This window comes from Protobothrops mucrosquamatus, unplaced genomic scaffold (genome assembly GCF_001527695.2).
Source record: "Protobothrops mucrosquamatus isolate PMUCROS unplaced genomic scaffold, P.Mucros_1.0 scaffold822, whole genome shotgun sequence".
Lineage (NCBI taxonomy): Eukaryota > Metazoa > Chordata > Lepidosauria > Squamata > Viperidae > Protobothrops > Protobothrops mucrosquamatus.
Genome location: NW_015387083.1, coordinates 293,403 through 314,129, shown reverse-complemented (window position 1 = coordinate 314,129; position 20,727 = coordinate 293,403). Strand labels below are relative to the sequence as shown.

The 20,727-nt window shown below is 37.8% G+C and overlaps 1 protein-coding gene across 1 annotated transcript in view; it reads right to left on the bottom strand.

Annotated features, from left to right (window-relative positions):
- The window catches only part of HSPBAP1 (HSPB1 associated protein 1), a 61,887-nt gene that overhangs the window by 26,527 nt on the left and 14,633 nt on the right, over positions 1-20,727 (bottom strand). The window contains exons 2-3 of the mRNA XM_015818917.1: positions 14,531-14,710; positions 2,477-2,667 (exon numbers count right to left, since the gene is read on the bottom strand). Of these exons, the coding sequence (XP_015674403.1) occupies positions 2,477-2,667; positions 14,531-14,710 (371 nt within the window). The remainder of the gene's footprint in view (positions 1-2,476; positions 2,668-14,530; positions 14,711-20,727) is intronic.

Below are 20,727 nucleotides of genomic sequence, written 5' to 3'. Positions count from 1 at the left end.
CTTCATGGCATTATCTTGCCAATGCTAACTATCAATAGTTGCTTTTCTGAATGTTTGAGAACTCATATTTGTATCATTAGTTATCTAGTTTCTTTATCTCCCATTGCCTTCTTTTTGGTGGCCTTTGAATTTCCAAAGCATCAGAGAGTCTCTCTCCAGTGACTCATTCCTTCTCATCTTTTATTATTTTATCTAGATCTGTCAAAGTCTTCTCCCAAGCAGCAGATGTTCTCTTTATTTCATGACTGTAATCAACATTCCTGTGCATTTTTGAGCTTAGAAGATAATGTCTGTTACTACCTCAACTTCTTTTCTGCATATTTGCATTGGGTTGGTATAGTCCAGGGGTAGGCAACCTTGGCTCTTTTATGACTCGTGGACTTCAACTCCCAGAATTCCTGAGCCAGCCATGCTGCCTCAGGAATTCTGGGAGTTGAAAACCACAAGTCATAAAAGAGCCAAGGTTGCCTACCACCGGTAGAGTCTATTAACTCTGTTACTTATTTATTTTTAAAAGAGTAGCGTTGGAAGCTCAACTGTTGGTTATTGTCCATCTGATTTCCTTGGCAAAATACTGAAGTGTATTACCATTCTCTAATAAATTATATTTATACTGTCCCCTCTTCTATGAGTGACTACTCATCTTGGGTGGCTTTGGGGGAATGTACACTCCTGATGGTATGTATCATTGGCATGCATAAATTCCTTCACTAGTAACAGATAATGAGATCTCTTTCTCTTCCTCTGGTTGAGTATCTGTTGAGCAAAGTCCGATATTCCAGTTCTTTAAATGTATTTATTGAAAGCCCTTCTCTCTCACCTCTCTATAAAGCTATAATGATTCTTACCATTTACCTCAGGGACAGGCAACATATAATCCAACAACTGCTCTTGGATTACAGATCCCGTTACAGCTCCCCACATTCTACAGACTATGGCCCAAAAAGAATGTGAAGGTTATGTATTGTGTTTTTAATCACACAGTATTTTCATTGAACATATATTGTTCAACATACTGTATATAGTTTTATTTATTCATATAATGTTTAATTGAATAGCTAAACTGCTTTGCATTGAATGTATCAGAATTATTTCTAACAGCCCAATAAGATAAGCCAGTGTTGTTATCCTACAGCTTGGGAGAGGAAGAATCAAGTATGAAAACACACTTATACTATAAGGGTAACTAGCATATGTTGGTGAGATTTAAATACATAGTGATTAATTCATAGTCAGTATGGAAGAGCTGATCAAAATCTGATAAAGGACATTCACTGAGTGACTTTGATTTAATTATTGCCTTTGTGCCTAATAATCTTCACAGGGCTGTTTTGACACTGCATTCAATTCTGGAAGAGACCCACTATAGCTAATTGAGCTGAACTCAAAAGAAAGGAATGGTTATTACTGATTAAGGAAGACAACTTCTAGTAGGAATATATAAAGGAAGTGAGTCTTTCTAGCATGAGAACACTGATTGGATGTGATAGTCCTCTTCATGCATCCTTGAAGGGCTTTCTGCAGAAAATGACACTACATATCCTCTTCACAACCTGTTTTCCTTGTTACCTTCTGGGAGGAGAATCTGTGGTATCCGAAGCAGAACATCCAGATTCAGTCACAGTTTTCTTCCATACAATATTAACCTTGTGAACTCTAAAGCTTCCTCCTTCCATTATGTATTCAAGATGGACAGTGATTAATATTTATATGTTACCTATATGTAAGGGTGTAGGTCTATACATATGTTGTATATAGTATGTTTAAATGTGTGTTATGTACGTGTACACTTTGAGAGCAAGCAACTAAATTTCATTTTTAATGTGTGCCATTGTGCCCACAGTAAAAAATGATAATTAAGGTTATCTATCTATCTATCTATCTATCTATCTATCTATCTATCTATCTATCTATCTATCTATCTATCTATCTATCTATCTATCTATCTATCTATCTATCTATCTATCTATCTCTAATGAGATTGAGTTACAGAAGGATACCATCTGAAATTTCAGAAATTTGGATACCAGAAGGAATTCTTGATGGTAAGAATAGTTTGACAATAAAATACATTGTTCAGAAAGATGGGGCCTTTCCCAGATGAAGACGTCCAAGCCACAGTAGATAGCCATTTACTGGGGAAGCTTTGTCTTCAGATTTTATATTCAAGCAGAAAACTGGACTGTGGCCTATATGAATTTTGTTAGCTCTGTGATGCTATGCTAATAGAACTGGTAAAGCTCCTATGTACTGTACTGCTTGGATCTTTGGGAAGAAAACTAGCAATCAAATTAAATATTAATTTAAATAAATTAAATGTTTAAAAATAAAATTTAAAAATAAATATTTTTAAAAAACCTTCCACAGCACACTAATTTTTCAGTACACCAGAAAAAAATTCTATAATAATCAGGATTTCCTGAATCACCCCATCATTTTGATGAGATAAATAAAGGACAAAGGAAGGTAAATGTACCTGAAAATGTTCTGGCTTGTCTTCAAATAGCCTAGCAATGTACTTATAGTCAGCATACATCCAGCATTTACACAAATCATAACTACTGAATGGTCCAGAAGGACAAGGTTGCTGTCTTCCACTCCAGGCCAGAAAATCATCAAGCGTAGCCTCTGCATACGCACACTCCGTTTCGAAGAGAGGAGCTGTAGCTGTATCAGAAGAGACAACATTGCATGCACATTAAACACAACACCAATAATAAGACAGATATGAAGCAAAGCACTTTAGCAGAGAAAGCAATAACTTTCTCTCTCAGCCTCAGACTGCTGGTTAAATGCAATATAAAACCACAAATGAAATTACAGCAGTTTATAGATGTTTCAGCCGAAGAGGAAGCACATATGACAACGCTCGTGCGTAACTCTTTTTACTCTTTCTTCTGCCTAAGTCTGTAGATGAGGTTTTGCGTTTGCCTTTAAAATATAGCTAGCTCTTTCAATAAGCGTTTGTCCCTTTTGGAGTTTCTGAATTTTTCATAATGTTGCCACTGAATCTCATCAGGGCTTCATGTGGACTCTACTGATATATAAATGGAATCTAGATGGAACAAATAACCAAAAACCTGCTGCTTGTTTTATGTACTTCATAAATAAGATGGTGGACAGGCAGCAAAGGCTGTAAGGAGCTCCTCCAAAAGCAAAAGCCAAAGCCTTATTTTATTTTATTTTATTTTTATTTTAACTTTTTAACCCTTTTTAACATTGCATTTTTAATCTACCCACTTTTAACCTATTTTAACCTACTTTTAACTCTTTTTAACTACTGGAGAGGCCACCATTTTTCTACCTACATTTTAACAATTCTACAAGCCAGGATTACTAAGAATGGGGAAAAGGAGAAAGAAACAGCACTCTGCAGCAGAGAGTTCATCCAAGCCACTGAAGCAGCAGAAAATGGAAGACTACACTGCAAACAGACAGTCTATGCCAGTAAGTAATTCATCAGCAGTCGCCTTATCAGATAAATTTAATTTATGTGACTCATTGGACTTACAAACCGAACTGGAAAGCAAACAGCATGTAGAATTGTCCTCCTCCTCGGAGAGTTGCTCCCCTTCTTGGAACTCAGCAGCGGCCCTCTTTGCACAGGAGGGAGATGTAATAAATTTAAAGGGGGGAAATGTGACAGATTTCCTCTCTAGACAATGTTTGCTTACGGCTCAAACTGTTAACTCAATATATGAACTCTTATCAACTGTCATAAATAAGGTTGACTGCTTGAAGGAATATTTTGCAAAGTTTGTTAGGAGCCAGCCAAATACTGCAGAAGGACGTGGGAGGACAACCATGGATAGACTTGGGATGGCTAATTCAGAAAGTGAAACTAGAGAGGGGCCTTGTCTTCCTTCCAAAAATCTGAACACTCATAGAGAAAACATCCAATCAGATAAAGGCCTAAGAGATGACCAATATAACTACAGTCTGCAGACTAACCGGGTTACCTTACAAATTTATGACAAGAGAGTGAATAGAGGTGTTGGGGTAATAGAGAAGCTGTTAAGCTGTCCCTGAGCCAGCTGCTTCGCTGTGAACTCACTCTGATAGATCTTCTACATGCAGAGTGGCTGCCAGCAAGAAGACAATATATGAGAATTCTCCTATCGTTTAAGCAGCCCACAATTCCCTCCATGCTCTTTAAAATGAAGCCCTTTCTGAGTACCTTTTCAATATTCCCAATAAGGGTTTTTCGCTCAGACAAAGTGTGCTCACTCCTGAAACCAAGAGGGAACTGTTGCGTCACCAAGAGGGAACTGTTGCTTTACATCCAGGCTGCAACAGCCCTTACACTGCTAAGCTTGAGGCTGCTGCAATTGAATTGACCCTGAAAAGACAAAGGAGCGATATACAAATGGTGTTACCCACAGCTGCAGGAACTGTTGAAGAGGTGCCAGAAGAAATGTTGATTGATCTATTCAGTGCACTGCCGAACCTGAGCAAGTTAATATCATTCAAAGATTGGATGACCTAAAAGAGGCACTGACAACAACTCAATTTACAGCAAAGCCTCTATTTGATTTGACTCCACTAATTGCGCAACCTTGCGATAATACATTTAATCAACAATCTGCCTTTACCTCAATAGTTAAAAAAAGGTAGCGTCACAGAGGCAGACAGTGGGGCAACTGCACTGATTGACCCTGTCTCTGAGAAACAACTGAAAGACAAAGGGCTTCACCACACAGTGCCTCCTAAGCCAACAAACACTAAGGATATAATCCAGCTTCCATCCTCATTTGACTTAGAAGTTTCCACAACATCTCCCTACAAGATGAATTCTCAGCTACGCCCCTCCAAAAATGGACATAAATCTACATTTATAGATTTAAGCCGGAGTACCTGCTCTTCTGAAAAAAAAAAAATTCCTGGAGCAAGGGCAGAGGCACACTGGCAATCGAGATATAGAGGAGCAACAACAAGTTCTGCAACCCACGAGAAGAAATACCGAACCTCACAACAACTGTGTTTATATGGGATGCATAGATGATATTGACTCGGCTCAAGTTAACATCTGGCATTTTTACCATCTAGCCAATCAACCAAGCCAGACCACCTTGCCTCCGAGAAGCCCATACAGATGATGACCTGGAATGTAGCCGACTGGAAAGGGATGGGCAATAGTGGACTAATGAGCTTTCTCCCTAGATTTGATGTAATAGCCCTTCAAGAAACCTGGTTAACCGAAGTGGATGAACCAGTACAACTGCCAGGTTTTCAGGGATGGGCCTCCCCATCCCAAAAAACAAAGGGAGATCCTCTGGTGGGCTATGCATTCTTATAAAGCAAGAGTTGCAATGGCAGGAGGAGAAACTATATAATGAAGATAAGTATTCATACTGTCAAGCCGTCCTGTCTTGGTGCTTCACAAACCAGCCAGCAAGCAGGAACGCTAAACGAATGGCAGTTTATTCACTCCATTCAATACAAAGTCAGCACTGGGAGGCACCGTCTCCCAGTGCTTTACATAGCAAGCCCTCCAGCCCCGCCCTCGTTAACCTGCCAGCCCCACCCTCATGAGCGCCACCCCGCCCCTCAAGCCACCATCTGGCCTACCGCACCCGGCCCCACCCAGTCCTCGCCCTGCCGTGTCACAGCTGGGGCAATCACAGCTGTCTCTTCCTCCGTTCTTGCTCGCCGGAACGGAGGCCTCTCCTGGCCTACTCTCCTCAGCCTGCCTGGATGTCGGCCCTGCGAGGCGCAGGGTGATGATGTCAGAGGGGAGCGACATCATCGGCGGCCACGGTGGAGCCCAGAGACAGACGGACGATGCGGCAGCTGGCTCCCTTCCTAGCCAGGTCCGGTCATCCTGCGGCCCCCCAGGACGCTGCAAACGGGGTAAGGCGGCTGGCTCCCTTCCTAGCCAGGTCCGGTCGTCCTGCGGCCCCCCAGGATGTTGTAAACGGGGTAAGGCGGGCGGGGTGGTTGGCGGCGGTCGTGTGTGTGGCTGGGTCGGCCTCGCAGGGCTCGACACATACTTTCTAGCTGTTAAATTTGAATATGAAAAGTTTGAGTTAATACTGGTAAATGTGTATATCCCACCAATCACATCCCGGTATTATAACTCTGAATGTTGGATGGGCTTGGAAGTTATTCTAGAAGATATATCTGTATTGTACCCTCAGTCCATAGTGGTATTACTAGGAGATCTGAATGCTCGGCTGGGTCCCTCTTTGTATGAGCTCGCCCAGAAGAAGGGAGTCCCAGAGGAATTTTTTGATAACCATCCCCAGTGGCTCTCGAGAGACTGCAAAAGTAATGTTGCTGGCCTGCTCCTAGTCTCCTTAATTTTTAAGGGTAATCTCCAAATTCTGGGAGGTAAGGATAAGAATTACACATATCCCTATACATACCACTCTGCCAATTCAAGCAGTGTACTGGATCTCTTTTGTGTGTCTAGAGATAAAGTTGACCTCTTTTTGGAGGTCACAGTACACCTTAGCAACAATAGCGACCATCAGCCTGTAAGCGTGACACTGCGAGGTCCCTCAGATTTAAGACCATATAATATGGCTGATAGATAGCTCACCAAAAAGGTAGAGGTGACCCAAAATAAAAGGTTAATTTGGGCCAAAGTTGATACTAAGGCAATACTAGAATGCCTTAAAACAGAGAATGCTACTAAGTGGGCTAGAACAATCCAGTCATCTACTACTGACTGGATGTTAGCCTTCAATGCGTTCTCCAATCTCTGTAACATTCTGAAGAAACATCTAACAACCAAACCTCCTACAAAAAGAGCCCGAGTAGGTAGACCCTGCTGGTTTGATCCTGAATGCCAGCAACTGAAAAAAAATTGAAGGCAGCTATGAGGCTTGCCCAGAGGAATCCTACTGCCCATGTACAAGCTAAGATGTTGCACACAAGAAGGGAATATAAAAAAACTATAACATTAAAGAAAAAAAGCTTTGCCATTTCAATCTGGTCAGAACTCAAGTTGGCTGCCAGAAGTCATAACTCAGTAATATTTTGGCATTCTGTAGCAGGTATCCTGAAGGAGTGGAGATTTGCGTTTGACATACCAATCTCTGCCGAGGACTGGGAGAATTATTATCAGTGTTTGTTTGCTTCCACGGAACCGGTAGAGAAATTGTCTCTAAGCAATGATTTAGTAAACTCTAGAACTTCCCCCTCTTGGCCAACAGTCTCAGAAAAAGAGATACAATCCATCATCAAAAGTTTAAAGAGCAATAAAGCCCCAGGTGAGGATTTTTTACCAGCAGAATTATTCAAGAAATTTCCCAATTGGTGAGGCCCTGTATTGGCAGGTCTTTTTATACACATAAATAACACCTGCCATATACCAGATGGGTGGAAGATGGCAATAGTTGTCCCCATATATAAACAAGGGAATAATAAGGACCCTAGTAATTATAGGCCCATTAGCCTGATTGATATTGCAGCAAAAATATATGCTAGGTACCTTTTGAACAGAATTGAAATCTGGGTAGAGGAAAACAATATCCTCACAGAAGAACAAGCAGGTTTTAGACAAAGCCAATCTACTATTGATAACTGCTTTGTCTTGAACCATCTAATTGCCAAAAATATGCCTATAAGAGGAGACCCCTGTTTGCTGCTTTCATAGACCTTACAGCAGCATTTGATATGGTAAACAGAGAAGTACTATGGAGTAAATTGACATCTCTTAAAATAGAACCTAGACTCCTGGCTTTGATTAAAGACCTTTACACAAGTACCTGTTTGAGGGTGCGGTATGGGGTTAATGGGGCTCTGACTAACAGGATTCACACAAATAAAGGGATAAGGCAAGGGTGTATCCTGGCCCTATTATTATTTAGTTTATATATCAATGACTTGCCAAGGTTAATGAAGGATCCCATGGTACATATGCCGATGATCCTAAATACTTACTGTAACAGCTTGCTTTATGCCGATGATATGATTTTATTATCATATTCACAAGTAGGATTACGTAGGCTATTAAGAAGATTCAGCTCTTACTGTCAGGATAACTCCCTAATCATTAGTAAAACTAAATCAAAAATAATGGTGTTTGGAAGACACCATCAGAGACATAAGTGGCAATTAGATGGTGAACCAATTGAACAGGTTAACANCATTAATTAAGGTATATAAAGCTAAGGTTACCACTATGCTCTTGTATGGAGCAGAAGTTTGGGGTCTCTACTCAACCACAGTCTTAGAACAAACACAGTCCCAGCATTTGAGATGTATTCTGGGTGTAGATCCAAGAACATCTGCTGCAGCAGTTAGAGCTGAATTGGGAATTCATACAATTCATGCTCTATCCAAAATCAGAGCTTATAACTACTGGTTCAAAGTCAATGAAATGGATACTGATAGACTCCCCAAGTTATGTCTACTAGAGCAAATAAAATTAGAATCACAAATCTCCTGAATCACCAAACTAACAAATTTTTTAAGAAGCTGTGGTCTTCCTGTCTCTTGCGTAACAGGAGAACAATTCAAAAAAAGGGCTGCCCAAAGAATTAAGGATATAGAAGCACAAAATGATATAGCGATCCTTAGTAAGTTGGGCAGCTTGAAATGGCTGAGTAAATATGAACATACTTTTCAAGTAGACAACTATTTGAAGTTACAACTACCAAAACACCTTAGGGAAGTATTTACACGAGCGAGATTCAAACAGCTTGACACAATGGTCAGATATGGGAGATTACATTCTATACCTTACAATGAGCGTCTCTGCATTTGCAGAGCGGCAGAGGTAGAAGACCTGGCTGGGGAATTCTGGGAGTTGAAGTCCGCAAGTCTTAAAAGTTGCCAAGTTTGGGACCCCTGATTTAAGTGAGTACTAATGTATAGAGTGGTGGCACTGCAGAAACTCAGTGCTTTTTCAACTCTCTTAAAAACCTCTGTCAAGATTCAAAGAATTGCTTAGACATCTTCAGTGAGAACTTTCTTGTTTTACTCTTGTTCTTTGCTGCTTTCGAAATTCTCTTCATTTGTGAAGATACTGATTTCCTAGTTGTGAGGCTCTTTGGATATGGGCGTCTGTTGAAAACCCTGAAATGTTTCCTTTCTAGCTAAGTAGCTTAGGTTTTAGTCCATAGAAACACAAGGTTGCTGCCTTCTACTAAGTCAATCTCTGATCCATCTTGGCTGGTGTTCTTGGCATGGATTAACAGCAGTCACCCAAGATTACAAGCCAGAACTTTTTGAGCCTTGCTTGCCTATTAGAGGGACTGAATTATGTTTTTATTTCTTGCATTTAGATAATGCCAGAATTAGATATCTTTTGCACTCAGACGGCCTGTTCTATTTTTCTGAGAAAGGGAAATGAAATAAAAAGCTAGAGGATCAGCAGGACCATCGTAATTTAACCTCATATGAATGAGTTAATGCATCTGTTTTATGCAATGACATTTTTTAAACCAAGGCTCTAGAGTTCACTTTGTAATACAAGCAGCAGGTTCCTCAAATATTCCCCAGAAACATTTCTTTTTCCTGTATTCATCAGCAAAAACTGTAGTGTTCAGCACAAAATGGGGACCTTTAGTATGTCCGGATTTTGTTGAATCTGTTATGCTGGCAAACCAGTCAGTATCTGAGCATTTGGGGATTTAATACACACTGAAAATAAAAAGCCAGATATTCTTCTATCTTTTCTCCTAGATAGGATTCATAAGAGAGAAGAAAATGTTGTATAAATATAGTCTGAGAGTCAGCCTATGATGTTCCAAATAAACATTTTAAATGCCTTTTTCCTAGACTGTTTAGATGAAAATTCAGTAGGGTATTGACACAACTAAACAAGTAATCATCCCCTGATAAATGCATTAAGTACCACTACATTTTTTGCCATTTTACCCCACAAAATAGATTTCATTGTTCATTTGGGAAAGAGCTTTACTCTTAATAATATATTTTTAAAGAAAAATAAGGCTATATAGATTAGATCAGACATGTCAAACTCGTGACAACACATGGCGTCGCGCGACGTATCGGGACGGTTTTGCCATTGCCAGCAATGGGGTGGGTGCGGCTTCCAGATGACGTGTCCGGCACACGGGCCGGCAGTTTGACACCCCTGGATTAGATGATACTACAGTACATTTAATTCTCTGGGACACTGAGTCATTAACAAACTCTTTATTTGATAATGCAGTGGTTCTCAACCTTTTCTTCACCACAGACTCCCTTTAAATAGCTTTTGTGACTATGGCCACGGACCACCCAAGGCTTAACTCAAGAATTAAATCATAACTTTTCTTCAAGCCTTCAAGGTGGATGGATTTCCTAGATCAGCCAAAATATATTCCATCAGGGCATGAAAAGCATATTTGAATCCACTAGCATTTTCTTTTTTGTAAACAAAAATCTGTACAAAACTAGCTGTGCTTTTGATCTCTTCCAGCAAGATTCCCTTTCTTTGAAGTTTAAATGTCAAAACAGATTTTAAAAGCTGGCAAGACATTTTTCAACATTACTGCGTATAACAAAGGTAAGTATTGCCATCTGTTTGCTATTTTTCAAACTTCCTTTTTTTACAATTGCTCTCAACCTATTGGCCTTCTTTTATCTTGTATTTATCTTTAATTCATACCATGAAAAAGGCAGATAATACTGTAGTATCAAGGTGACAAGGATCTTTCTATACGAAATATCATCAATGGCAACAGCAATTTCAATGGTGGGGCATGAAACTCTTTCAAAAATATTATTCAGAGAGCCAGTGGATATGTCTCTTCTTGGAATAATAAAGAATACTGAAAGCCTCTGAACACTGCCAATTGATGGAGAAGGAGGTGAGCAATTTCAGTCAATTCCCTTTACTTCCTATTGCCCTCAATGCAATTGGCCATATTGTTCTGGGTCTTCCCCAACCCTTGAGCTGACTTTAAGGAAATACAATGAGTGAGAGTTATCTGGAAAAATGGGCAAGATTTGTTTCCCCACTTCATAAAGTGGGAATGTCCCATGAGTAAAAGTATATTTATATGGACAATATTCTGAATTTCTAATGTCTTATTAGGAAGGTCAAGAAAAAAAGAAAATAGGTGGCTTGACTGTTATTGATTTCCCACCAATCTCAAAAAGCTAAGCAGGGTCAGACCTGATTAGGATTTGGAAGGGGAAACCATTGAGAAAACTACTAAGAAAACTAAAAAAAACCCCTAGGATTGGAGCTTCATCTGGAAAGTAAGCAAGTAAGTAAATGGCTCAGAAGAAAGCAATGGATAATCAGTTCAGTGTTTGAGGCAAGACAATACAGCGATGTGTCTGTAAAGTCACCAGATATCAAGCATGACTAATAAAACTCTACTGTGTTTATTATATAATAAAACTTATAACAAAACTTTTTCTATATGCAACAGAATGTATGACAAACCTTGGGAACATAGAGGATGAAACAGGACCATAATAGGAGGGAAGACTATTACAGAAATGATTCCTTAGTCCAGGGGAGTGGGAAAGCATGAGAAAAAGACTCAGTAACTCAGTAACCCCACCTAATTTTGTTAGCTATCAGTTTATCTGGAGACTTGTTTTGGCAGGCTTTCAAGATTCTATTAATTTATCCTACTTCCCAAAAACAGTACTCCAGAAATCTGGGTACTTTTTGTTTCTTGAGTGCGCCAACCTCAACAGAATAGACAATATTGTAAGTGGAATGCAAATCTATTACTATGCAATGAAAACTCTAGTTAAAACTGCCTAATTTTATGCACAGTAGATACCAAAGGGATGAACTAATTGTACTTTTGGCTTTGCGTAATCATACACACTTTTGCATTACCTGAAATGCAGAAATGTAAAGAGAACTAGAAAGTGTACTAGCAAACACAATATTTGCATAAAATGAACTTCTTCCTTACCCCAAAATTTTCCCATATAAGGAAAAAGGGGGTGCTTTATTTTTGTTTCCACAATATTGCAATGATCCTTATGGCTTATCAGACTTTCATTTCTCATTACAAGAACTAGTCCTTCAACCCAAAAACATAATGCACAATATTACACATTGGCCAAAACTACTGTTGCTGAGGAAACCAAATTGCAGCAGAATGCATGAATGGCAGAAAAATTGCTAACTCTTCATTTGACTCATTATGTCCAATTATTTAAATACAGTGTGGATACTTTTCATTCTTCCAAGCAAGGCAATGCTCAGAGAGTACTTATCTCTTATTACTCTGACTGCATGGGAATGGCTGCTTTGAGGTTCTCAAACATTCTGATTTATTTCAGACAAAAGCAAAAATAAAACCCCAAATCACCTTTCTTTTAAAAGTACACGCTTAAAGTTTTCTCTTAAATTGTCCAAATGTAAAATTTAATGGATGTTTCTTCTTTAAAAAATGCAGTTAATCTGCAGTTTCTAGTAGAGTACAAAAATAAGATCAACCATAGTCTGCCTCTGAAGTGAAAGTGGACTACGGTATATGAGAAATAATAAACAAACAACTAAATAAAGTACCATGTGCCTGATCCATCTGCTCTAGAAGAGAGGGGGGGAAAGCTGAAGGAGGAAAGATCCAAAGTTCATTCCAGTGCTTCTCAAAAAATATGCCCCAAAGACAGACAATGTGGTACTGTCCAGATGTTTTGGGATTCAAATCTTATAAGTTTAGCCAGTAAAGCCAATGGTAAGGAATTATACATGTAGGTTGAAAACATTTCTAGTACACTGAGTTGGCTGAATTTAGTATACAATCTGCAATCTGAGCTATCATCAATTTCTTGCAAATTCTTAACAAGAACTATTACATTTATTACTTGGATATTTTATGTGCAAAATTCTGGTTATTATTGACATAGTCAAAAGATTATATAGCTTGTTCTGTGACCCCCTGAACAGAGATTTTGAGTAATTTATCTCTGATTCAGCAAGAAAAAAATTATTCATTATGTTCTGAATTATTCATACTTTCATGGTAAATAATTAAAAATTATCAATTAAGTATAGTTGTCTAGTGATAATGGAATAAGAAAAGTTTTTTTTTAAATGAAGTTAGCTTGAAAACCTCCACTCATTAAAAAATCTGAATGATAGAAAGCAATAGGATAGTCATAACTTTCATCAGGTCATGCATTTTAGGATAACTCTCTCAGTTTCTTATTCCTTTTTAAATGTCAAAAGATGGGGAGTAGTCTACCAAAAGACCTTAATGTATTTTACTACAAAATAATATCTTCCCTCTAAAACTGACTTTTCCATATCCTAATGCTGCCTTTCAATTAATGTTGCTACCAAATTTACTATATATAGACAACTACAAAGCTGAAAGTGTGGAATTTAGGGGGGGGGACAAAAGAGGAAAATAATTGGCCATCTATATTTCAGAGTTAACCTACAATAAAAGTACAAGCCTGTTTCTTAGTAAAACATTTTACACAGCATCTTTCATCAAAGGATTCTAGAGACCTTTACATGAATAAAATCAGATAAGTTCCATATAAATAATAGAAGACAGCATTTTCATTTCAATATAAAATCAATATTCCTTGGATCCCAGACATTTCTGGAAGTCAAAATAAAATTGCCTAAGCAGGATTGGCCATTGTCTGTTCTCCCAATCCCAGCTGTATATCAACACAACTCAGAACAACAAACACAGTACAGACATTTCTAAAGAAGTGAATAAAATCCCTTGTTAATATGTATTGTATTTACTATGGACAGGTTCTAAGCAATAATTTACAACTAGAGTTCTAGTTCTAACAGGATTTTTCAACAGCAAACAATATACTCTGTACTCAGAGGTACTTCCTTTCACTCCATTATGTTCATTGTATTTATACATAGTTATTTTACAGTATGTTTTATTGAATCTATAATATTTTGTGGATGAGCCTAAAATTTCTGCTGCTAAATTTTGCCCATTTTACGACCTTTCTTGCCACAGTTAAATGAATGACTGCTGTTGTTAAGTTAATAACACGATTAAGTGAATCTGGCTTCCCCACTGACATTGTCAGAAGGTCACAAAAGGTGATCACATGACCCAGGATAATGCAACTGTCATAAATATGAGTCCGTTGCCAAGAGTCTGACCACGGGGATGCTGCAACCATTGTAAGTATGAAAAATGCCCATAAGTCATTTTTTCAGAGCTATTATAACTTTGAACAGTCATTAAATGAAATGTTGTAGGTCAAGGACTACCTGCATAATGTCAAACTTTATGTCAGTGGGCTTCCATTCACACAGGTAAACTTCCTCCCATCCCTTGGAAAGAATCTGATCATTAGGGTTCCTCCAGACACTTAGAATTAGATGTGGAGATGGAAGGCTTAAGGGAAAAGAAAGAATTTCTTTCAGGAATATTGGTTACCCGTGGTGGATGGATATCAATGGATGTTTCACTTCACTATATACTTGGAGGGCACTTAATTGATAATCTGTCTCACAATGGACATGCTTTATTATTGTTCTTTATCATTTTAGAATGGATGATATTACTGTGAACCATCCTGCAGCATTTCCCATTTATTTTAAGGAGAAAATACATCTGAAGTACTATATCTGTACAGGGAAAAATGAGAAAGAAGGTTGTTATTTCTCTACCTGTGTCCTTCCTTCCTATTCTAAAAAGTATTTTCTTTCCAGCCAATAGACTAGCCAGATGTGTAACATTCCAATGAAGTACCGGCCAATCGAAAGTCATGTTGCTGAAGACCACTGGTTTTTGAAGAGTCATCACAATTTCTTTAGCTTCTTCTGGTGTAAATGGTTTGACCTGCTCACCTGCAAATGAAACAAAGAGATTCACATCAAGTTACGTTTTCATATGAGAACAGTGGCAGCATCAAAATATATAAAGTTATCTTTTCCGTACCCCACGTGCTTCAAATGTTTCATTTCACCAAATTTTGATGCCGTCTCAGCAGGAACATGTTAAAATGTAAATAAAAATTCAACAGTGATTTTCTAATGTGCATCATAGCCTCGCAATTTAGACTTAATGTGAAATTAATCGCAGGTCTCTTACTGACAAATATTTAAAGGAAATGTAGTGAAGAAAAAACAGCTTTTCCAAATGTTGATGCCTCTATATATAGCAATCTTCCACAATCTGATTATGGTGGACAACAATGTCCACCATTTCTAGTTATTGAGCATTCATTGGGGACAGTGATATTTGTAGTCCCATATATCGGGAGGCCAACTTGGAAAAAGCTGATATAAAGCATTGTCATGAGATGGCTGAATATGCTGATGCAATCAATTTTGTGTATTTAAATATCTTCTGCAGTGCCAAACTTTTTTAAAAAAAAAACCTCTTCAATTTAAAAAAAGAAAGACTAAACAATAAGTGTGCCTCCTCAAGGACTATGCTAATCCTAGATTTAAGTTTATGCCTTAGATTTATATGCCCACTGAAGGTGTCATCGTGAAATGTTGGCAGCCTTGAATAAGCTCTGTACTTTTATAAAAATTGCCCTAAAGAGACCTGTTAAATGAAAGGACTTTTTTTTCCACACAAATATAACCGTCATATAGAATTTTTTTAAAAAGCAGGTTATAGCCAGAAATTATAAAAAATCTTTTCCAATATTGAATAATGATCTCAAGAAGCTTTTTAATTAGAAGTGTTTTTGAAAAGATAAAGAATATTTTTTGGTTTGTTCAAAGTTACTGAAAATCACAATCTTTCTAAAAGTTGGATCAAGGAATATAGTCTCCCCCTGCCTCCTGCTTTCACAATACTAAAGCCTGTAAAAGGTTCGCTGAAGAAATTTATTTTTATAAATAATGATTATTAAAGGTTACAATTGGAAAAATTAAAAACCAATTCACTGAAGATACTACTATTCCACTTTTCAGTTTAAAAAAATTGAGTGGTTCTCAGATTTTTGAAAATCCATAGCAATCATAGGTAACAAACTTTAGGGAACCGTTGAACAGTTTAAAATAATCAGAACACTGATAATTGTTTAGAAACATTTTTATGTTATGCAAATGAAACCAACTTTTTTGATACTTCATTAAATGGCAATTCAAACAGGAATCTATTTATTTATATGGATAATTTTAAGGTTTACTCGTAATAAGCAATATTCCCCTAGCAACTTAGAAAAGCAATTTAAAACCATAGAAAGAAGTAAAGCCACAGAACAATAACTTTAAATAAAATAAAACCATCTCCAACATAAAAACAAAGCTGGCAAGAGAATGAGAACGAGGAAAGGTAACTATAAAGTCTTATAAAATATTGGTGCTATGCCATCTATTATTTTATCAAAATTTTGTTAAGCACATTATTGTATAAAGTAGCTTCCGTTAAGCTGATTTCCTTCAGCGATGTTAGACATTATCTTCTCTAATTTCCAGCCATACCGTCTGGGAATTATGGTAATTGGTGCAACTTGGTTTGGAAAGTCTGGCATAGTTTACTGGGCAAATGCGTGTTAAGTATTCATGAAATCATTCGAGGTTTTGTACCTGTCCATTCAAATTAAAATTCACGGCTCCTGCTTTAGAATTTCATAAACCCTCTGTATTCTTTGAAAGAAGTTTTTTTTTTTTAAAGGTTGGAACTACTGTTTTTACCAGAGCAAGGAGGAAATCATCAGAACCAGGGATCTGCATTCTTAAAAGAGCAGATGATTAACCTGCAGAATTTATTGCCACACTATGTTGCAGTGGTGAGTCCAGTGGATGGCTTTAAAAACAGACTGAATGCATTCATGGGAAGCATTGCTATCAAGGGTTATTAGTCATGAAGACTCCATGCCCAGGGAACAATATGCCTCCACACATCACTTGAAGGTGAATGGGTGGCAGGGGGCTCTGTCTTGCTTACAAGTGCCTTGCTTACAAGTGCCTCAAAGAATCTGGTTGACCACAGTAAGAAACCAAGCGCTAGATCATGATGGGCTTCAATCTCATCCAGCAGAAATATTCATGTACTGTAACAAATCTACAAACTCTTCTAACTCTAACACTGATGATGTCGCCCAAGTTGGGTAATGAAATGTCTGTAAGAAAACAACCAAGTTCACAGAGCACCAAGGATCCCACATTTCAACCCTGACCTACAAATACTCTCCTTTATTGGTCCTCTTCTAACAATTATACATTTTGCGTTGTGAGCGACTGACAGCCAGTTTGGTGTAAGGAACTGGCCAAGAAATCAGAAGACTCTCAGTTCTAGGCCTTTCTTAGGCATGAAACTCAGCTGGGTGACTTTGGTCCAGTTGCTCTCTTTCAGCCCAAACCACTTCATAGGGTTGTTGTTGTGGGGAAAATAGAAAATGAGAGAATTGGTTATGTTCCCTGCCTTCAGTTGAATAATAAACCAATAATAATAACAACCCACAAGGATTTCTTTGTTATCTTTTACTTTGTGGTTTTGCATCTCAAGTACCATTTTTGTGATGTTTCACAAACAGCAATTTGGATGGCATGATATACCTAAGACTGAAAAGGCAGGAGTGAGACTTAACTTTTAGCATCAACCTCTGCTCCATGTCTAAAGGAGTGAGAGTTTCACAGGTGTATTCTCTGCCAAATGTTGTGTTTTCAGCCTTGCAAAGGGGAAATTTGCCTTTGTGAATGGATTAACTAGTTGTTATTGGACATACTATTGTGGTGACCTTGACCTGAGATTAAAGAAAAGATGTGTGTGAGTGTATGTTTAAATGTTTCATGATAATAAAAGAGAAGAAGTTTCCCGGACATTTTTATGGATTAAAAATGACAATGTCTGGCATTTTGTTTCTGACATATTAGATTCTAAGTTCTATTTTACTTATTAGAATTCTGTCATGCTTCCTGACACCCATTCATTTCATGGTAATAAAGCACAGAGGTAGCCTTCCATGATCCAGCAGCTGTTCTAGCACTGTCTCTCAGTGAAATGCAATAATTCCTAGTTAAACTGTGCTTAATCGCTGCTCAGCTGTCCTTTTGCTCATTTTGCTTTGGTAGACTTTTCTACAAAGGTTTGTCATATATAATACATCTGGACTGAAATTCTAGGTCTCTGGAAAGGCACACTAGGGACCATAAAATAGCACGGATCTTTTGTCATAGAAAGAGATGTCCATTAGTAGAAGTGGTCTTTCTTACTGGTACAAAAACAAACAAACAAATCTCTGCTTGTTGCTCCCAGCACTAATGGCCGAAAAGAGAATCCAGGTCTTCTTTTTGGCAGATGCCAAGCCCTCCCCATTCCTCCAGTGCACTACCAGAATGGGTGATAAAAGCAGGAATGCTGATAATCAAGCAGGAATAGATATTCCAATCAGAATGACACCAGTTTTATTCTCTGATGCAACCCCCAGTGCAATCAGAATTGCATCACCCAGTACAAATGATGTCTGTTGCAGGTGATACAACAAACTACAGTGCTTTTTCCTACCGTACTACCCCTTCAGGAAGTGAAGATCAATAGTCTTCTGAGTTTCAGGTTGGAACACCACCTAATTAGCTTTGAGTAGAGATGGAGAACCAATAACCACTAAAGTTTGGGATATTATATCACTATGAATTGGGACAAGTAAGCCTGTTATATCGAATTATTCTCTTTCCTTTTACAGCTTTGAGTATCCTTTTTTCTCCCAAATTAATAATTAAAATGCTAAATGTTAATTTTCTATTATTTTGAGAGATTCGTGGGATTCTGTCCAGGCAACAAATCTTCTCAGTGGTGGCCTCCATTTTATGGTATACACTTTCCCTAGAAATATGGCTTGTCCCTACTCTACAAGTATTTCAAAATACTTGTATTTTTCAAAATATTTGCACTGTAGGGCCAAAACAACACTTCTCCACTGGTCATTTGACTTTTAGATTAAACAAATGGCACCTTTGGCATCCTTGTAAAAATTGATAACTAAAGGTAACAAATATATCCAGGAATTAGGAGAAAAATTTTACCCCGTTCGATATATCTATCAGGAACAAATTGTTAGTGTTAACCCTGGTCGTTGAGTCAACAATTCACCTTTCTAACGATTCACTTTTGTACTAACATGAATACTAGAATAAAGTCAAAAGGAAACGAAATATCTGGACGTCTCGTCATAAATGCAAGGATTGGTTGCAAAGTTATTTTGTCATCACTGTTGTAAATGTGAATGGTCACTAAATGAGACAGAAGCTAAACAAGGACAAACTGTATAGTGTAAATAAAGAAACAATAAGCAAAATGCTTCATTTATGACATAGTATCCAGGAACAATTGTAATCTAGCTATTGATGTCAGCCTCTGCACAAAAAACATAATTCTTCTGATTGCCCAGATCTGAACTCATTGCAACACCTCACCAATTGAATGGGATCCCACCCAATCTGGGATTTTTAGCTTCTCTTTTCACCCTCATCCCTTTAGATCACTTAGCCTGGCAACCCAACACAGTGGTATAAGCACAAGCTAATTTCATCTTGCCAGCATGATCAGGGAAGTATTTTCAAGGGTAGGTCATTTAACTATAGTACATCACTCATCCTTTCCAGGGAACTGTAAGCATAAGCAAAGCATTTCATGCACATTCATCAGACCAGGAGCTTTCATCTTTCTGAGCTACTGCTTTGTTTGTCCAGGAAGGTTTTCACAACTTCACCAGACTGGCAGCTGGAATACTTTTCTTTGTGTCCAGGTGCCTTCCTACATTTGCCCTGCCAGAATCAATGAATCCTGCAGAGTTTAGGATCTGATGGAGTCAATTACCAGAAATCTTGCTTCTTTGTATTATTCTGTGCCCATATTGGTAAGTAAATTTAAACCTATCTAAACCAAATTTATAAAAAAATGGTACAAAGATACTGAATCAGTTGCCTCAATGAGCCAGCTACTTTCCTTTATGAAGGAGCCAGTGTCACAGTCTGAAGTCAGAATGGACATTAGCTAAAATGAACCATCCCCAGTTATTAAAATGAGATTTAAATATGCATGGTTGCGTATGTCTTTCAAGAAACAGTCTGGGAAGATAGAAAAAATTACAACATTGCTAGATGTTCAAAAGGGGAAAAAAGCATTGCCATTGGCAAACTTTTTTACTTTACTTATATGATGTTAATTATTTTTAACTTGAAATGTTGGCCAAAATGCTTGTGATAAAGTCTACATCACAGTATATGAGGAAATTAATTGATCTGTTCTTCTCCAAATATTAGGCAGTTTATTGTCCCCTTGCTCTTAATTATTTGCATTTCTGAGTTACACGCGTTTATTTAGGCCACTATATTATTTAATGACAAAATAATGGTAAGTTCCACAATAGAAGCAGCTGCTAGGGTGTCCACGGTGGAGCAGGGATGAGTAGTCAAGGAGGAGTATCAGTCTGAGGAAGATAGCAAGATTGTGTGGACAACTCTGAATAAAGATAAAAGAAACACTGAAATAAGTGAAATATATTCCATGTTCTATTGTTCTCCATCCATGGAATGGAAAAACATAGACATAACTTTTTCTTGGCGTGGTATCCATATTTTCAAAACAGAGGGCTGTGTTTGCTGGTTCATATGAAGAAAAATAATGACTGAGCTTTTCTACACCCATTGACAACTGCTAAGACAGTAGAGAAGAAATTTCTGTACCTTACAAAATAATCTGTCTAGAAGGAAAACAAAAAGGATTATATCTCAACTGTAGAAGAGACAACATCTTGTTTGCACAATCAGGAAATAGGCCAATTGCCAAGATAGTTATTTTGGAGTTACTTTTAGCCATTCTATCTCCATCTTCAATAAGAAGTGGAAATGGAAACAGAGAAGAAAGAAAGATGGGGTGGAAAAAAATTAAATGAAGTAGTATT